The 20,204-nt window shown below is 45.4% G+C and overlaps 1 protein-coding gene across 1 annotated transcript in view; it reads left to right on the top strand.

Annotated features, from left to right (window-relative positions):
• Positions 1–2,580: 2,580 nt before the first annotated feature.
• Positions 2,581–20,204, top strand: part of CLMP (CXADR like membrane protein) — a 41,540-nt gene continuing 23,916 nt past the window's right edge. The window contains exon 1 of the mRNA XM_027699425.1: positions 2,581–2,978. Coding sequence (XP_027555226.1) covers positions 2,828–2,978 — 151 coding nt within the window. The 5' untranslated portion in view covers positions 2,581–2,827. The remainder of the gene's footprint in view (positions 2,979–20,204) is intronic.

Here is a 20,204-nt window from a genome sequence, read left to right as displayed (position 1 = left end):
CCAGTTGAGGTACAAGAAAAGGCCACTGGGTGCTGGGCAGGCTCTTGGGATGTTGGGTTTATTAAGATTTAAGGTTTAAAAGAATGTGTTTTCTGGAAGGATTTATCATCCAAATGTCTGAAAGTGGGACAGCACCAGGGAAGACACCACAAAAGTGGTTGTTCTGTGGCCTATGAGGGTTTTTACAGATATTTCAATACAGGAGTTGTAGTTTGAACCTACTCCAGACTTAAAACTTGGGGTCTGCCAGGGCCAGTGCAGGAACCCTGAAAAACTCAGTTTACGAAGGGTTTTGATGGAATGTTTTTATTTAATGTTGATCATCTGAAGCCTCAGTTGCTGTTCCAGGGCTCTCCCTGCTGGGAAGTGCACGATGCACCTCCCCTGCTTGGGCAGTCAAAGTGTTCCCAAACCCACCTGGAAGAATTTACCCCTTCTGGAAAAATGATGTGCTGTGGAGAGGAGCTCTTGCCCCAAACACACCAGCAAAGGCCTGCAGAGGATGGGCTGGGCTGTCCCTGTTTTCCTTCCTGGGAACTGTCACCCAAAGCAGTGGGGTTCACCCAAGGGAGAACCCCCCATGTCCCCCACAGCCTCTGAGCTCTGAGGAACTTCCTGAAGGGGCTGGAGGTGAAGTGAGGGCTGTGGAACGATTTGTGTGAGATGATGGAGAGGAGATTTTTGCATGTATGGCCTCTTCTTCCATCCTCCACCCTCTTCTTCCTCCTCCCTGTGCATCCCAGCTCCTGGAATTCCCACGGAGGGTGACAACACTTCTCCCCCTCCTGGTTCCTGATGCATTGATTCTATTAAAGTTGAGCAGGGTGCTGAGAATTTTGCAGCAGGGCTTGGGACATCTTCTGTCAGGCTCCTAATGCAGGGAGACAAGCTCAGTGCCATCAGCTCCTGGAGGGCTGGGGGAGGGATCCAAGGCACTTTTCCTCCATTGATCCATGTCCTGAAAATCCATGGGATCTGCAGACCCTCCCAGAGCTGGGAAACCAGCAGCAGGTTTGACCAAGAGTGTGGGGGAAAAAGTTCTGAAGGAATCTGCTCTTAAAATATGGACAAGTGGAGCTGCTCTGTGGGAACTGTTCCATTCTCTAATAATGACTGATCCTGTATCACCCACCCGTGTTGGGTGAAAAAATCTCACTTCAGAGAGGCTCAGCACTCATAAAGTGTCAGTAAATGTATTTGAGGGGACAACCAACAGCTAAAAAGCTCCTTAAATTTGCTGCTTAATAACTAAATGTGAACACAGATTTAGTTGGGTGAACAACTAAAAAGCTCCTTGAATTTGCTGCTTAAAACATCGTGTTACAGAGAGAACTCTCCAGCTGTCCTGGAGAGGAGGAGCCAAATGCTGCTCTTGTTCCCATCCAAGCCTGGGGGGGGCAAATAAAACTTTAATGAAACTGGATGCAGAAGGGTGATTTTTATCCACGTTATTGTCTTTGGTATCAGTTTGAAACTGAGGTTTGATCTTTGTCCAGTGTTTGTTGTCTTTCTGTAAGTGCTTGCAAAGCTCTGTCCTGAACAGGTGAGGTACTAAATTCCTATGGAGCTTCCAAGTGTTGTGCTCCTCATTAAGGACTTCATAAAAATTGCTGTATTTTGTGAAAAAGCAGAATATTCTGAGTTGGAGGGGACCACAAGGATCATTGAGTTCAGTTCCTGGCTCTGCACAGGGTTTATTTTCATCCCTGGAGAGAGAAAGAACATCAATCCCTGATTTTATGGTGAAATCTGTAGGAATTACATGTAGGTGGGGTTACACAGGGGGAGAGAGAGCTTGAAACTGGAGTCTGGTGTCCCAAAGCATGGTCTGGCAGCTCTTTCTCTTAGGATTTAGAAACACTTTCATAACTGCTCCTAAGGGGGCGAATTTTTGTCCTGTATCCCAGAGCTTCCCTTTGGCCCCGAGATGGGTAAAGATGTTTGATTTGCCACCCCCTGTGTATGATGGAAAGGAATATCTGAGGTGATTTTTAAAACTTGCCCCCCTTTGTGACTGCACTGGGGTGAAGCTGAAGATGGGCTGTAAAGGTCTCTCAGGCTGCCTAAAAAATGCCCTTTGGGAGTGAGTTATGAGTTGCACCCACTAAATGTAGACAACCAATTTCTGCTTGATTTGGCTTTTCGCTCATCAGTGTAAAATTAAATCCTTTTTTAGGAATTTTTTTCTTCTCTCCTAGAAACTCCAAAAGAAAACCACAGAGCAAGTATTCCAGCAAGCCTAAAAGCTTTAATCCTGCAATTTATTATCTAGGAAAGAGAACAAAGCTAATGTATCTGTGTGTTTATGATCCGAGGAGTGTGTGTGATTCTTCCAAGAGTGTCTTTCTAACCCTTGAGTGACGAATCTGATTTTTTTTTTTTAATCTTTTTTTTTTTCCAGGCTGGATTTTTACCGCCTCCAAACTTAACTGTTTTAACACTAGGGCTTCTCCTGCAAAAAAAAATACATATATTTTGCTGCTGGAAACGAGCTGCACCTCACCCACATGACTGGTCTTGGCTATTAATCCCAGCTGATGGCAGGGAGGGGCTCTTGTGGGAGGCAGCCATGTGGTGAACATTGAGCACAGTGGTTTTTTTTCCCCTGCTTCTCTCCTTTCCACACGAGCCAAACTGTTCTGTGCCGCCGTGGATGTGAAGTCCCTGCGCTGCCTCTGCCTCTTCTCCTCCCCAAAACTCCCCGGGCCTTCAAAATCAGCAGCTGCAGAGCCCTGAAAGCTCTGCCCGGATCCGGATGGAATATGGACAAGGAGATGGATAGCAGGAGGGAAGAAAGAGTGAAGTTGGTTATTTTTCTGGCACATGGATGCAATTACACTCCGTGCATTCCAGAGGCGTTCCTTTGAATCCTGTGCAGGTCTGCCTGCTGTTCCTGGGAGAAAGAAAGGAAGAAAAAGGGAGGAAAAGTCCCTCTTTGCTTGGAGACGGAATGTCTGCACTTCCAATCCTCTTCTTAGGTAGGTTTTGTTTAGTTTTTTTAATCAAACTTCCACGGGTCTCCTCCGTGCGAGTGAAATTCGTTTCTGGTGAGCTGGAGAGAGGGGTTTGTGAGGCAAAAACTTTCATGGAAAACTGTATTTTCAGCAGTGTCTGGGTTCTGATGCTTTCCTCGTCGCTTTATTAGCAGGTTGATCACCAGAAATCCGTTAATATCTGGATTAATTTTAAAATTGGTGGTTTAACGGACTCATTTGGGAACGTGTGTCTTGTTTTTGCTTTTCAGTGATAAACTAGTGAGGGGCTTGAGCCTCTCTGGCAGAAAAAGGTGAACAAAATGTCTTTGTTTCAGGCGTAGTGTCAAATTTGTGTAACTGTTTTGATTTGCTTGGGCACTCAGCTTTCAGGGGTTTGGGTTTTTTTTTTAAATGAAAAGGGGTTATTGTTTCCAATGGATGGTTAAGATTAGAAACAGATGTGTTGAAGTGCAAGAGGGAGGAGTTGGGGGAGAAAAGGATGGGAGAAGGGACATGAAGGGGAAAGGGAAGGGGAGAGGGCTGCTGAAAGAAGGGAAAGGAAAGAGGTGGAGGCTGATTGAGTAGGAGAGGAGTGGAAAATGGAACAGGAGACCTTAGAGGGGAGTGAAGGCAGAAGAGCTGCCTGTTAAAGCCGCAGCCTGTGGAGGGAAGAGTTTGCAGAGCTGAGCTCTGGGAGGGGGTTTGTTCCCGGTCTGGCTCGGGAGCAGCCTGGGTTTGTGCCCCTCTGGAGGCTCTGGGATGTGAGGAGTGAGCCCCTGTCTCTGCTCTGCTCCCACATCCTGCTGACGGGCCCTCAGCTCCCACCTCTGCCCTGCCCGGGCAAAGACCGGGAATTCCGCGTCTTCCCGGGCACCTGGATACAGGTGTGGGAAAGTGGGCTGGTCCCTGATTCCCTGGGAGGAGCTGAGCCCCACAGGATGCTGCATTTCTGTGGCAGAACAGGGGTTTTAAACAGCCAGAATGAAACGTTTCAGGGACAGCCCAGTCCTTCAACCTCAGGTGTGCAATGTGGACCAGAGAGATTTTATTTTTTTTTAGTCATCTGAAACACAATAAAATTTGTAGAGCTGCTGAATAAACTGTAAAAAAGCCGTTTACTCTAGAGATTGCTGTCAGCAAAGGTTTTGTCTGTAGGAATGGGACGGGTCTTGGACATGCTGGAGAACCTGCAGGGAGCAGTTTGTCCCCCCTGCACATCTGCTTTGGCCAGTTGTGTGTCCCTGTGGTGGGGAAGGTTAAAGAACACCCCAGGAGGTGGGACAGCAAGTTTAGGGACAGCTGAGCTTCTGCCTGAGGTGTCTGGGCTGGTCAGGAAAGTGGATCTGCAAAAATCAGGGAGGCAGAAGGGCAGGTTGCTGATGGAGAACTGCAGCCTCTGATCCTGTTCAACATTCCCACACGTGGAATGCTTGGAGCAAAAGGAATAAACTGCTGCCCCAGAAAAGGTGTGGGTTTGGCTGGGATGTAATGACAACTTACCTTTGCTGCTTTTATTTATGCAACATGATGGGTTTTATCATTTTATCTAAATGGGCTTTATCATTTTATCTTTTATCTTTGCCATCTGAGCATCTCCACCACGGCAGGAGCACAGGGGTGCAGAGCAAAAGGCCTCCCCTGAGTCATGTTTCTCAGCCTCTCTGTGGGAGTTGTCCAAGCACTGGACACAGCAAAACCTGGAATATTCTGTTTCCTGGTCATTGAATTGCCCTTTTCTTTCCTCTGCTTTACCTGCCTCGTCAACAGGTGACTTGGTCTTTGTGCTCTGTGTGCAGCTTCATTCCCAACATCAGAAGCATGCTCCAGGGAAAGGGAGGGAAGCACAGTGGTTCCCTGTTTTTGGATCACCCTGAGTACAAGGAGGCTGGGGAAACTCATTTCCTGCCTAGAGAAAGTCTATCAGCACCAAAAAACAAAATCACCATTGGCACTTCTGTACCTTTTTAACTGCAGAAAATCCATAAAAGCGAAAGGTTAGAGCGGAAAAAAAGTTTTTAGAGGAGCCTTGAAAGGAGGGTTGCCTGGTTTGGGGTTTCATTATTAAACATACCAAGAGCATGGCTAATATATACAGTCCTTTACACTGTTTACCTCTCTGGGGCACGTGTGGGGAGACAGGAAACAGGAGGCAATTTGTTTGAAGGAGACTTTTAAAACAAGACAAGATTAAAGACTCTTCTAAGTGTTGATAAGATGCTCTCTTTGCCAGTAAAGGCTGGGGGAATGAGACAGGAGGGAGTGAGGAGGGGAAGGTGATGTGTGTTATTTTATGTGTCTACCTGTGTGTGACATCTGATTCTCATCCCGGGTCAAAATTGTTTCAGACACCACTGCAAATCAATTTTGATTTGATTTTGAACATCAACATGGAAATTTCTGAGGGAAGTATCTCTGGTTCTTCACTTCTGAGTGGAAAAACTTCATAATAGGACGTTGTGTAAAAAAAAAAAAAGTGACAAATGCTTTCATTTAAAAGTTTTACTGAATTGCTTTAAATTTTCAGGGGTGGGAAATCTCCTCTGCTTTCTTTCACCCCCTTCAATTCCATCATGAATATTTTTAATGAGCCTTCCATTTAAGTAAAAAGCTAATTTTTGTCATCAAAGATGGGTGAGGGTTTTGATGATGGTTTCGACACTGGTTTTGTGCTTTTCCTTCACTTGCTGGCTGGTGTGTGTGCTCTGCCCTCCAGAAACCCATGGATTTAGGATTCAGAGCAGCAGATGTGCCAAACTAAATCAGTCCTCCAGCTTTCTGGTGTCCTGCTGTTGGCAGTGAACCTTCACACTGGTGTTGAGGGTTGCTCACCCCAGTGCATGTGAGGGTTGTCTGACCCAGATGTGCTGACCTGGGGGGTTAGAGTGGTCTCCTCCTGCAGTGTGCCCTGTCACATCTCCCTAGGATCCATCTCCCTAAATCCTTGCTGTCCTGTGCCCCAGCAAAGCCGAGAAACACTGCAATGTTGGGGTTTTTTTACAAAAAACCCATACTCCTGCTCTCAGTGAGGTCACAGGGACCAAACCCATCACCCAGTTTTCTGGTGTCCTGCTGTTGGCAGTGAACCCTCACATTGGTGTTAAGGGTTGGCTGAGCCAGATGTGCTGAACTGAGGGGGTTGTACTGGTGTTGCTGAGGTGGGAGCAGCTGGAAGAGCAGGAATCCCTGGTGTGCAGATGGAGCTTCACTTCGCCCTTTGAGCCCTGAGGTCGGGGAGTGTCTGAGCCCTGCCCGGGGGCTGCACTGAACCCCCACACTCAGATTGTCTCACTGCACTGGGAGAAAGGTCAATGTGCAGATCCCTCCCAGTGCCTGCTGGAGTGAGGAATCGGCTCTGACAGCCCAGGTATCCACCAGACTGGGAGCTGGAGGATCCAAGCGGCTCCAGGAGCAGCTCGGCAGGTCAGCCTGGGGCTGTGCTCTGCTGCTTTCTCTCCTCTTCCAGGAGACAGTGTGCCCTGTCACATCCCTCTGAGATCCCTCTCCCTAAATCCTTGCTGTCCTGTGCCCCAGAAAGCCAAGAAACATCACAATTTTGGGCTTTTTCTAAAAAAAACCAAACCACTCCTGCTCTCAGTGAGGGAATTTTCTAACGGAATGCTCTGTCTGGAAGTAGTAAAAGACAGACAGTTTTCAGGTTGCTTAAAACAAAGCTTTATGGATCTTTATTTCTGCTGATTTTCCAGGTATTTTCAAAATTTCTCAGTGGTAACTAATATATAATATATAGCATAGTGCATATACAGAATAGTATATAATATACTTGCTATTTTCTAGTTCTCCCTGGCTCCTTCTCCTGCCTTTCACCCTGTTTCCTGGTGTACTTAGAAGCTTGGTGGGACAAGGGTTTTGCCCTGTGTTTTTACAGCAGTTTGCCAAAATAAAGCCTTGGCTCAGGAGTGGAGCACAAAACCAAAATATTTGTGCTGTGAAAAGGGTTTTGTTGTTGAGGTTTTTTTGAATTTCATGTCCTCTTTGTGTCATTGGATTCTGAAGGAATGCAGGTAACTTCATGTTGTGTTTAGCTCAAAAAGCATTTCACAAGGGCAGCATCATGTAGGTGATAATTGGTGAAAGTTTATGACATAAAATCCAAAAAACAGTCAGCAAAACATCAACTTTGTTCAAGATTCAGCCTGTTACAATAGTGTGAATTTAATTCCAAGACAGGGCAAAAAGCTCTTTATTGTAACACTGCTCTGGGAATACCTAAGGAAAGGAATTAAGAGAAGCAATGTATCCATTTGGGGGGACTCAAAGGAGACAGACACAATCGAGTTGCTCCCTGGCACAATATCAGGGTTAACACTCCTTGTGAGACACTCAAATTCTTCTAAAGCCAGGGGTGGTTTGCATCAAATGTTTTCTGTCAAGACACTCAATGAAAAATGCTCTGTTTTGCTCCAGCAGTGCTTTGTTTTATACGGAATAGTTTGGATTTTTAACGTTAGAAAAAGTTTATTTTGGGGGTTATTTTTATCCTTTCTGCTTTTTCCATTTTACCCCGTGGAAGAAGAAGAGGAGGGGAAAAAAAAAAAAGTAACCTGCCAGAGTGAGGAAAAGCAGGATGCCAAAATGGAGCTGGAATTGGGAAGACGAATTTATTTTACGGGAAATAGTTCGGGGGAGGGCAACTTTTCTCAACTTCCCAGGGAAAACAAGTGGTGTTTTGCCTCGAGGGTCTGTTTTGGGGGGTGCTCTGGGCCACTTCAGGAGGACACTTTGTGTAAGAGCAGCACAAGCTTCCAGGAATGCCCCTGCACAGCCGGCTCGGGGATATCCCGGTGTTTTATCCTCGGGATCACAACAAACGCCCCCTGTTTTCCTCAAGGCAAACCCGGGGCTTTGCAGGGAGCTGAGCAGGTTTGCAGTGTGGGATTTGGTTGGAAAAGAAATGTGAACAGTCACTCTGAGAGTCTTGAGCGCGTTTGGAACATCTTCTGTGTCTAAGTCTTTGCTACACTGGGCTAAATGATTGTAAAGGAGCAATAAAATGGGCTGCTGGAAGCTGCTTTCTGTGCTTTTCCCCCACGGCTTTAGTCAAATTATACCTTTTATTTCTAACTCCTTCTACTTCAGCGTTTGTACTTTGTGTGATGTATTTATTTAACACACTTGAGGGAAAGCTTGGCTGAGGTGCACACACAATATTGTGAATATTTTGTGCACTAATGTGTGAAGAGGGGGCTGCTCTGGGTGCAGAGGGAATTTGGTGGTGTCCTGTTGAAAAGATGAATGGGTCTCTCCTTTTTTTTCTTTTTTTTTTTCCTTCCCCCCCCCAAGCTGTTTCTTCATCTGTTTTTAGAAATGGTTGGTTTGCAGAAGCAGCCCAGCAAAAAGTCAAGGGTGAAGTCAGGTCAGTGAGGTCTGGGAATAGACACTCAAATGATGGGGAGGTGGAGGATACAGGAAGCACAACAATGGAAAATGTGTGAGGTGATGGTGGAAAGTCACCACAAGTGAGGGTGAACTTCCAGCTTCTCCCTTCAGTGCTGGGTGGAATCACTGCCCACCTCTGCCAACCAGGGGTTCAAACCTTGCCCAAAACACACATTTCCCTGGGCAGAACCCAAAGGAGGTGCATGCAACACAAACTGGGAGCTCCAGACTGGGATAGCAACCCAGAATCAGGCTGGTCCTTCTTCCCAGAAATGTCTCAGTCCTAGGAAAAGCAGGAGGAGGGGTGGGCACTGCCCTGCTCAGCAAAGCACCATGGCCAGGCTTTCCTCAGCCACACTTTGGTATTTGATTTATTATTCACTCATTCAACAGCTCTGACTTTCCTTTGCAACAAGTTGCAAAGAGGACTGAGTGTAAGATGCATCAAAGGTGGTGCAGGGGATGAAACAAGTCCTGTCCTCACCTGCTCCTTCACCTCCAGCAAAGCACTTGGCAGCTCCAAAAGGCAAACGTTGTAACTCAGCCCTTCCCCTAATGGGGCAGACCCAGATTTAGGGCATCACATTTGCTGTCCTACAGCAATCCATGGACATCACAGCCCTCTTTGAGCCTGTCCCTCCTCCCCTGGAGCTGCCAGTCCCACTTTTGGGGCTGGAGAGTGAGTCTGAAGCCTTTGGTGTGTGTGACTGACTGGGTGGAAAGGTTGGAGTTCAGCTCAGTGCCTGCAGTTTCATTGCCTTTGGAAGGAAAAGGTCAGTGCAGATCCTGCTGGGTTGGTAACATGCCCTGGCAGAGGGGAGGCTGCTCTCCTGGAAAGGCTGCTGAACTGGAGCGTGCAGGGTTGGAGGCAAGGGATGACCATGGCCAGGCTGGGTTTGCAGCTCCCTGGGAAGGGACACACTTGGATAAAGCTCTGGGTAATTCAGTCCAGCAGGGCCATACTGGGTAGAGAATATTTAAAGCCCATCTAGCAGGATGGTGGGTGCACACAGCCTAAAGGTGATGCAGCAGTTGCTCCCTGTCTAAAACCTTTGCAGCTCTGATTCAAAGCCATTTTCCTCCTGATATGGGTGGAAATAGTGATGGGCAGATCATTGACAAACAGCTACGACTGGTCAAGCTGGAGGGACTTATCCTTATTTTCTAATAAGATACTTGCCCAAGTATTAATGGATTTTCAGTGCCAATGTGCTGAGAAACTCCACTCCTGGTGTGAAGGGCTGCTGTGTTACCAGAAAAACCTCACAGGAAGGAAACTCTGGGCTGTGTGTGCTGAGTCTGAGTTACTTTGTGCTGCATGTGAAAAAGAAAAATCTAGTTTTTCTATCCAGCATGTACCTGTGGAGTGTGTTTTGGCTGTAAGGTCTTTTGAGCAGAGATTCTTTCCCTCAGTGTCTGGATGGTATTAAGTGCAAAGTGAGAGGCCTTTTCAGAATGGGAGTATGAAAAAAAGAGTAACTCCATCTCATTCCTTTGTGCTTCTTCAAAAAAATATTGGAATTAGGTGGTTTTCCAGTATATGAGGTGGTTTTCCAGTATTTGGGATATTTGAGATGTGTGCTGGCTGAGTCTCATAGCTCAGACTGCTCAATCTATTTCTTTCCCTAAAGGATTGATACAATTTTAAAGGCTATGGAAATATTTAATATCAATATGGACCTTTTTCTGTCGGGTAGGGCTGCAGAGAGCCAGGAAATCCTGGGATGTCTTTGTATGTGCAGGGGGTTGTCTTTAATATAACACAGCAAGCCTTGAATATTGAACTAAACCAGAGCCAAGCACCTTTTTTTTTGTTTGTTTGAAAAAAAAAAATATTGCAGGGTTTTCAACCTTGAAGGCAAATCACTTTATGACTTCATTGTTTAAATTTAGGTTTTGTTTTGCGGGGGGATCGTTAGACTTGAAGCAAAAGCCTTGTAGCCCAGGGACTGTCACTTCTGATTACTTCCAGTGACACTTCCAATTATTTCCAATCACAATTCCAGGGACAAGAGGAAAAAGGAGCCACGTTCTCCAACATCAGGGCTTTTTTTTTTTTCCCCCCTTTTTTTTTTTCTGAACAAAGGACAATTTATCAAAGCTCTGCAGGAAAAAAAAAGGTACCCAGAGCCAGATTTGGAACTCTGCTGTGGTGGGGTAATTCCAGACTAAATCTGCTGGAGTGAGACTCGAGGCTGGTGCTGGGAAAATCCTGCTGCTGATCCTGCCTTGTTGAGTAATATTAAGGAAATTGCTTCATCTTCCCCAGGCATTAACTGGCACTAGCACTCATTTCAGAGCAGCAGCATGAGGCTGCAGTGCATGTCTGCTAAATGCTCTCTGGGTCTTGTAAGACATGAGCAGGCAGAAGTGCTGCTCCTGGAGAGCCAACAGCTTAGTGTGCTCAAAAATGGGAAACCAGGGACCTTCCAAGGACATGGAATCCAGGGCTTGGTGCAGAGTGTTTTACCCAGATGAGCCTGAGCTGCTTTGTGCTTCCAAAAAAAAACGAAGCAGCACACGATTGCCAATGGAGGCTGCAGCACCACCTCATTTTCAGATGTCTCTGGTAGCATTACTTGAAATTCCTGGAGCATAAAACCAGTCTTAAAATGGTGTGAGAGCTTTCAATCACACTTAGTGAACCGTTTCACTGGGCTCTGAGGGGAGCTGGACCTGCTGAGTGAGGGGTTATTGGTGACTGTCTGCTTTATTTGCTTTATTTGGTTTATGGTGGTTCAGGGCTCTGCAAACCCTGGGGAGACTCTTGGATATTGTACTTCGAGATGAGCAGCAAACCTGGCCTGGTGTTTGGAGCCAGATATTTAAGAATTTGAGTTAATTTGCAATGCTGAATAGATTCCAAAAGAAACATCAAACGAAATTCAGCTTCATGTGGCTGAGGGTGCTCTACCTCTAAAGTGGGAATGATATTTATCATTAATCTACTTTTAAAGTGGGAATGAAGTTCTGGTGATTGCTTCTTGCTGCCATAACCCCCCTGTTGCAGTTCCTGAAGTGCTGGTAGTGTTCCTTCTGTGTGTTTATTCTGGTGTGCCAGGGGTTGGATGCCACTGGGAGCCACCTGTGCCAGCTCCATCCCTTCCTGTGAGGGAAATCTGATGTGTCCTTGTGGAATCAATGCTTTGGGAGAGCTTGGTGCTGATCCCCAGGAGCCTCAGGATCTCCCAGGAGGAGCTGTTTGACTGAGCCCACAGAAGGGATGGATGTTTCCACAGCACAGCTTTGTCTAGTCCTCATGTGGTCTGTGCTGTGGGCAAAACCTCTCTTCCCTTCCATTGTTTCAAGCTCTGGTTTGGAGACAAAAGGTATTTTAACCAGACAAAGCATAGCTTTTGTGTTGACAAACGCTGGGATTTTTTTTTTTTAATTATTATTTCTTTTCAAAGGGGATTTTTAAGCAATTTTGAGTGTCTTCTGGTCAAAGAGGCATTCAGGATGTCGAGATTCCAGCCTTGATTTGGCCAGTGACTCAGTGATTTAGTAATTCACGCCCCATTTTTAAGTGCCTGTTAGTTTGGAGTCTCCATTTCAAGGATTGGTACTTTGGAAGATGTGAGTGATTTGGTCACACCAACTTCGTGCTGTGAGGGGTCCTTTAACCATTCCAAGTTTTGGGGATGCACTTGAAAATGCTTTCTACTGCTTTGTGCCTCAGCTGCTGTTCTGAGCACTCCCAAGGTAACAACCTCTCCCTCCTGAGCTGTAAAAGGCTCTGAAATCACTGTAGAAATGGAGCTGAAGAATTCCAGAGTCTGTGGTTTAATGGGGGGAAAGTCTTCCCATCGGTGTCACTCCTGTGCCAAATGGATCCCAGCTTGTCTGCCTTTGTCAGCTCCTTCCATTTAGCCCGAGGCTGCCCCTGGAGCCAAAAAAAAGGACAATTCTGCAGCTGTCAGTGAATTCAGACCCAACATGACCTGGGACAAGAGGAGCTCAGAACTCTGCTGCTCAAAGATAACGATCCTGCATTACACAATGCTCTTTCCTCTAATTACTTGAGTTTTTTCCCATTTAGTAATGCCCTGGGCACTGTTGCTTCCATTGTGGGACAGCAATGGCCACATTCCCATTAGGAAAAGGCACTGAGGGACAGCAATGGGCACATTCCCATTAGGAAAAGGCACTGAGGGACAGCAATGGGCACATTCCCATTAGGAATGGAGGCTGGGGTGTATCAGGCACCTTCCCCTCTCCACATCCTCCTCTGTGAAGCACCAGGAAAGAGGAGGAAAGACAAAACCAGGATGAGGATGGAATAAACTGGGTCTTATTGCACCAACCAGATGTTATTTTCCTGGATTTTAAGTGCTCTGAGGTCGGGACTGTTCCTTTGCCTCTTTGCACCTTTCCCTGCAGCTCTGCAGATTCAAAAGCTTGCACAGCAACCCCAAGCATCTTAAACCTGATTTTCCTCCTGCCTAAACGAGCCAGGCACCAGATTAACCTCTATTTGTGTAATTCTAGAGCATGAATTCATGCAGTGAGAAGGCAGAAAACTTGGGGACTGAAGATACTCAGCTTAGATTAATTCTTTCCTTATTTGCCCTCCTCCTTAGAAACACCTTTAAGCAAAAAAATGGGGGGGGAGGGGGAGAAAAGCTGATTATTCATGCATGTGGAATGATTTTAACTAGCCAGTTAGACAATATTGACATTTAATTTTTCTCCCTTGTTAGTGGTTTTCTGAGCACTGCTGAGGACTGTTCACTGTTATGTTCTTTGTTTCCAGAAGCCAAAGCACAGATAACTGACACATGCTTGATTTTATAGATTATAATACTGGTGTATGGCATGTCCTACCCCAGCTCAGAAATATTAAGTGACTATTAAATTAAGTGAAGGGTAAAAAGCCTAATTTTTGCTGTGATTTACTACAGCTGGAACATATTTACTGTATTACCATCACTTCATGGTGGCTGTGCTGGGCAGAGGAATGTCCTTTATCTTGACAAAAGCTGCCTTCCCTGAGGAGAATCCTTTGAATGCAAATACTTTTTATCACTTTACAATGGCATGTGACATATGTAAGAACCTCTCCCCTTCCAGTGCCACTCCTGCCTGTCTTCCCTGCTCCCAGAGCAAACTTGGAGCCTCTCCCCCACTTTGCAAACCCAGCTTTGCTCCTGGCTGTAGCTTTCCTAGTTCCTGTCCTGGGGGTTGTCCTCTCAATATTTCCTTTTCTGCAGCCCTGTGCATGGAAAACCCAGAAAAAACAGCAGCTCCAATAGCTCCTGGCATCTTCTGTGCTGATGAGACATGCTTGGAGTATGCTGGAGCTCTTTTAACTCTATGTGCACATCTTCTCTGGTGGTTTGGGGCTTTTTATGGGATTTGGGGTGTTTGCTGGAAATCTCCAGGTCCTGGCAGCATCATAGTGGGGTGGAACATCTCTCCACACTGAAAGCACCTGATAGAGCAAGTCTGGCACCAGAACAGCTCCAGCCCATGGGAGGCAAATTAATTTCAAGGAGCTTATTCCAGGAGGGATTAGCACTGCTTTTCCAGCCCTGCTGCTGATTTAAATGCTTCTTCCCTTTTTTTTTTATGATCATCTTGTATAAGCAAGGGGGAAAAAAACCCACTAAAAAGTAAATAAATAAATTCTGTTTCTCTAAAGCATCTGTGTGAAGCAGATTGGAACTGAGCTCACTCAATACTCTTTTATTGAAAAGAAATTTTGTAGCACCCTTCTGGTGTGGATCTGCCTGGCAGTGTGATCTAATTCCCTGGATTTAGCAGATTTGTGTTGTCCTTCTCTTTTGAGTATATCCAAGTCTCTTCATCCCTTTATGTCTTATTGTCCCAGCTTCAGTCTCACTTCTGTTGTGACCCTGGGCCATAAATGCTTTAGTTCAAGGTGGGGAGGCAGTGTGTGGTCTCCTTGTTACTTTGATGATAATAAATTTAGAATAAAAATAGTAAAATATTAAATAATTCTAATAAAATAATTAAAATTAGTAATGAAATAGATAATAACATAAATTATAGTGAAAATAAATTTGATAATCTTATCAGCAAGTGAGGAGAGCAGGATGGGGGGAGGCTGTCAGAGGGGCTGTGGTTGCTCTCTGGTTTAAGTAGCTGGGTTTAGGCTGGGTTTGAGTTATAGGAGGAAAGGGCAGTAGTAGCTATATATCCCTGATCTGGAGGAAACAGCCCTGCTCATGGCTTTAAATCATTCTGGGGGTTTATTTTTCTGTGTCAGCACTGTCAGAGCCTATAATCCTCAGCCAAAAGAGGCCATCCTACCCTACCAAGAGAAGGACTTCAAGTGAGGAATCCCCTTCAGCAAGGATGTGACAAGCAGACTGACAATGTAAGAGAAAGGGAAAAAAAATATCCTGAGCCCAATATGCATAAAATTAGGGCCTGATTATGATGCAGAATTAAAAATAAACCAGGAAGAATTCCCCTAGCAGAGGGAGCTGGTGGAGAGCAGCACGAGGGGCAGCACTTGGTGCCAGCCATGCATTCTAACAGCACTAATTGAGCAGGTAATGATTATTATGCATGAGGTCTAAACACCCTCCATCCCCCAGCTCAGCCTGGCCAGGCAGGGAAGATGTAGCAGATAAGTGTTATTCCTGCAGACACTTTAAATAGCAGTCACTGTTCATATTCTCCTGTCCCTCTCTGATGCAGGAGTGGTACATAATATATGAACCCCCAGAGCAGATGCCAGGGAAAATGTCCTGGGCAGCTGTGAGGGATTAAAGATACCAGAACATGAGACTTGCTTGGGTCCTGAGCTGGGCTGGGGATGCTCAGACAGGTTGGCCTGATGGCCAGGGCAGCTCTGCTCGTGGTCTGGCTTTCAGGTCTCCTGGAAAACTAAACAAGACACTTCCCTGGTGCTGCAGGTGGAGAATTCCTGTGTGGAAAATGGCATCTAAACCATCTTCACAGCAAAGGAGTCAGAATTGTTGGGAAGGAGACAAGATAAGAATCTCTGGGTTTGCTTCCAGTTCCAATGGTGACTTTGGAGTCTAGTGGAATGAAAATTTTCCCTCTTAAAACTCAATTCTGCTGCTCATTAACTCGTCTCATCTCAACTCTAATCCCAGGAGGTGGTTTTATGAGTCCTTTGGGAGCCTGGGCTTCCCCAGCTGTAAAAAAGGAAATATCTCATTATATAATGTAGTTTATGGTGTTCAGACAAAATGTGGAGTATTGGTCAATAGTTTGATCATGTTTTTTATCATCCTGCCCTTTCCAGAGAGCTTATAGCTGCTGTCTGTTTGCATTTGTATTCCATGTCACTGGGATGTAACTGTGCTCTGACAGAGCAGCTCTTTCAGCATTTAGGGAGGAAGAGTTTGAAGTCTTAAGGAGCCACACAAGTCCTTGCTTGAATTCTTTATAAATCTTGTAGGAAGCACACTCAGCCATACTTCCTAAAAGAGGAAATGCTTGAGTCCTGTCTCCTGTGTTTAGAATAAACAGAATCCAGATAATTTAATCTAAAAGGAAAATGTTCTTTTGAGGATAAACAGCTTGAATAAAACATTTCTGAGCAAAGCCATGACAATGTCCCCCCCTTGAACCAGCAGTTTGTATCCTGCAGGATGCCAGAAGCAGCTGGATGATCAGGGGAATTGGCCTCACCACAAACCAGGCTGTGAATCTTGCTCAGAATACCCTGTTCTGCCTTCCCCAGTCAGCCTGGGACCTGCAACCATCCCAAAAAATCCTTCAGGATCAACCAGGACCCTGCAAGTGGGCACATCCTACTTGGCTTATCCTGTGTAAATGTCAAATAAGACCCATTGCCTGGCAGATCTTGGGTTTATTTCTAGATGTTAATGAGGTCCAGATGGACCCTGGTGTAGTCTGGGCTGATGAGCTGCTGTCGTCTGTGGAGCCACTGGATATTTTTTCTCCCCCTTGTTTACTAAGCAAAAATAACAAACAATTTCCAGTGTTACGAAGCTGCTGCAACTTTTTGCTGAGCTTGCTGAGCTCGAGGAATGCAGGGAGCAGCCTGGGAGGGTGAATTCAGGTTCAGAACAGGGAAATGAGGGGTGTCTATTCCTGTCATTCCACATAGAGCCAATGGGCTCGTTAATTGTCAGTGCAAAATTCACACATTAAAGCTGCATCCTGGACTGAGTGCCAGCTCTTAATGAGCATGTGTCACAGAATAACAGGTACAATAAGGGTTGGGATACCCACTTAGCCTGTTAGCTTGTCTCCAGTTATTAATAGGAGCTGGTTTGAGGGGGAAAAATACAGCAATAGGGTAAAAAAAAAAAAGAAAAAACCAAAAACCAAGGGGCTCTTCCTCAGCCAGTTTTTTCCCCTCAGCAAACATAATGCACTCATTTATCCATAGCTCCTCTGCCCATAGGTTTTGCCACGGTTATTCATGCCCTTGATTCAGCTCTGGGAGCTGTCACAGTTGCATCAGGCTCTGACAGATGCCTTGGAAACTCTCGGGTAACCCTAAGAAGTATTTGATTTCTCTCGCAGAGATTCAGCCTCTGTGAGTCAGACTCTCCTGCCCGAGAGCAAACATGGAAATAAGGAGCTGGGAACTACGGGATCAGAGGGGATAACAGTTGATCTGAGCAAGTGTTTCACTCCAGAAGGGCCCAGTGTCGGGTGGAGGTGGAAAAAAACCCAAGTGACAGGATGTGAAATCACGGGGTTATAGGGGGAACTTATGGCTGAATATTAGGCAGAAAATTATGTATTTGGATACTTGAAGAAATAAATTTAACTTGTCACTGAGCCTTCAAAGTTACTTCTATTCAGGAAGGCATTAGATAAGCCCTTTGAATCTGTTTTCTAGTAGTCAGATGTTCCATTTCAATGGGCATTTGTGAGGAAATGCACAGGACAGGTATCATCTGTACCTCATTAATATCTAGAAATAAACCCAAGATCTGCCAGGCAATGGGTCTTATTTGATATTTACACAGGATAAGCCAAGTAGGATGTGCCCACTTGCAGGGTCCTGGTTGATCCTGAAGGATTTTTTGGGATGGTTGCAGGTCCCAGGCTGACTGGGGAAGGCAGAACAGGGTATTCTGAGCAAGATTCACAGCCTGGTTTGTGGTGAGGCCAATTCCCCTGATCATCCAGCTGCTTCTGGCATCCTGCAGGATACAACTGGAAAGGTCCAGTTGTACCTTTGCTAGTCTGTGATACTGCAACACTGGGTATTTAGCACCATGTCTTTTCACTGAGGGTGAGTAGCCACTGATGAGGCCAATTTTGGAACTTACCTGTGGGACTAGACCTTTCCAAAGGGTAAAGTGGAAGTCTGTTTAAAAGACTGCAAAGTCAAGTTTTGCTTCTGCTGTTCTCAGGTCGTGGGGAAAGAACAAGGTGTCAGGTTTTGCTGGTATTGCTGGTACTGTTTTATTACAAACTCAAGTCTGTCTTCCCATGGATTTTAAGTGCTGTGTGCATTAAGAAAAGGTGTGGATGCTATTTAGAACATTCACAGCCCTGATGGGATATACCCAGCTTGCCTTGGGGAAAAGGGGAACCAAACTAGGGGAGGGAACTTGAGCTTACTGAGATTTTATTGGAGAACATGTTTCATGGCCAATATCTGAGTGTAAATAAAAACCATGGACACTGGCTGAGTTTATCAACCTGAACTGCAGTGGATGTGATGGCTGGAATAGAGAGGACAGGATTTCTCAGGCTGATGGAGGAGTTCAAACAAAAATAGGCTGGGGAACCTGCTGAGGGATCTGAGCTTTGGCTCTGTGGAGGGTGAAGAGCTGGCCTTGCAGATGTCCCTGCAGCCCCCCAGCCATCCTCTTTGTGTCTGGCTGGTTCAGGATGGAAGGGATGAGTAAATCATTGGAATGTGGAGCTTTGTTTAGGAGCCTGTGCCTGGAGAGCCTTTGCTTAGTCTGGGTCAGGGGAAAGGTCCCTGCAGCAAAGCCCAGGCACGAGGCTGATTTCAGCTTGGTGGAACAAGGAGGCTGAGCTGGGTTTAGCTCAGGGAATGGGAACTGTGGGAAGCTGGGAGGTGACTCCAGGCTGTGCTCCCTGTCAGACACCCAGAGCTCTGTCAGGATGTGCTGTCTGGCACCTCGTGTTTTACCTGCTTACCTTTTATATTAATATTTTTAGACAAGCACCAACGTGTCCAGGTGAACAGACACCAGGATGTGAGAGACACTCTGGGTCTGTCACCCAGGGAAGGTGCTGGGATGGATTCCCTGAGAAGAGGGAGAATTAAACTCATGGAGTCAAGGAAATTCCTCGGTTCTAAATGAGCCCTGGATCCCAAAATCAGGATGGTTTGTGCTAAACCTCCTCCTGCCTGGATGGGAGCCCAGGATCAGTCCCTGCTGACTTTGCAGAGCCCTCTGAGAGCAGTTACCTAATAATGTAAATTTGTGGGTCTTTAGGAGCTGGTAGCTGGAAGTTGGACCTTGACAAATGCAGGATAGAAACCAAGTTTCAAGGAATTATCAGGCAGTTTAATTTGTCCCTGAACCAGTCTATCAGTGGAGCAAGAAGGGCTCTTTCTCAGGAAAAGATGCTGATAGAATTGCCAGCTGTCAAACTGCAAACATCATGCTGATGTTCTGTGATCTCTGCAGTGAAACTCAACCCAAACTCATCTGTTCTGCTTTGGAAAATCTCTTAATAAATGGTGCATTTCATTTTTACAGTTTTACTGTTGGGTGAGACTGAACTTGGTGACGTTGGTGGAATTATGCACTTAAAAGTTCCCACTGAATTGTTATGGGCTTAAAATCTGCATTCTGAGGCAAAGCTGCAGCAGTTGGGCACACAAAAGTATTTCAGGGAGTGGAACAAGTCAGTTCTTAGTCTAAAAAAGACCATGCAGGTGTCTGACTTAATTTCCTGTTTGTTTTCTTTAGTTAGCTTGTCTGTTCAAATATCTTTTGTTGTCCATCTAAGTTGCACATTAGAATAGAGGCCTGACTTATCCTCAGCCTTATAATTTGTTCTAAAGTTACCCACAAGGCTGCTTTTGTTCTTTCCAGAAACCTCCTGGGGTTTGAGGCTTTGTCAACCTCTCCAGCTATTTAAAATAACACTTAACAAACAAAAGTTCATAAAAATATAAAACCAGAGGAATTTGACTCAAAGTAAAGGCTTTTAAACAGGCAGCACTTGAATGGGTTGGAAACATCCCTGTTGCTTTGCAAAAAATTTTTGGCTGTCTGATTTTTTTCCCCAGATTTTAAGTCTCAAATCCTCTTCTACGAGTTTCTTCATCAGTCTCAACTTGCTGTTGTCTCTTTTTGTACACAGATTTTAAGATCACACTGTCTTTGTTATTCTCCATGCAGCATCTAAACAAAATATATCCTTGTGTGAATAACATCAAGCCAAGTGTCCAACAGGCATCTTCAATTAGCAAAATTGTGTAGTTAGAAAAAAAGGAGTAGAAGAGAATTTTTCTAAGTAGTAATTTGGCCCCAAACATGAAAACCTCAGATGCTCTATTTCTCAATTCTTGGCCTTTGGAATAGATTCCCCCTCACCAAGAGCCTTCCAGAAGCAGGGAGGCACTGGGCTGGTGCTTGTTTGCTGCAGTTATTCTGAATTGTTTATTTATTTGATCTTAAAAGTTCTTTTGGGGGAATCTCCTCATCAGGGCTCGAAAACGCGGCTGCACCAGTAAATAGGAAGCTGTGACATTAAAAGTAATTGACATTAAAATGTTGTGACATTAAAATTAATCATGTTTGATGGATGCTGGAGACTGAACCCACAAGGCTCCCGGGTCCCTGTTCCAGCAGGCTTTGACATTCATTCTCCCCCTCAAGTTTCCTGCAGCACTTATGTAACTGCCTGATCCCAAAACCT

The sequence above is a fragment of the Neopelma chrysocephalum genome, unplaced genomic scaffold (genome assembly GCF_003984885.1).
Source record: "Neopelma chrysocephalum unplaced genomic scaffold, ASM398488v2 Primary Assembly neopelma1_138, whole genome shotgun sequence".
NCBI lineage: Eukaryota > Metazoa > Chordata > Aves > Passeriformes > Pipridae > Neopelma > Neopelma chrysocephalum.
Note: the sequence above shows the minus strand (reverse complement) of the source record. Positions and strands in the feature narration are given on the sequence as shown.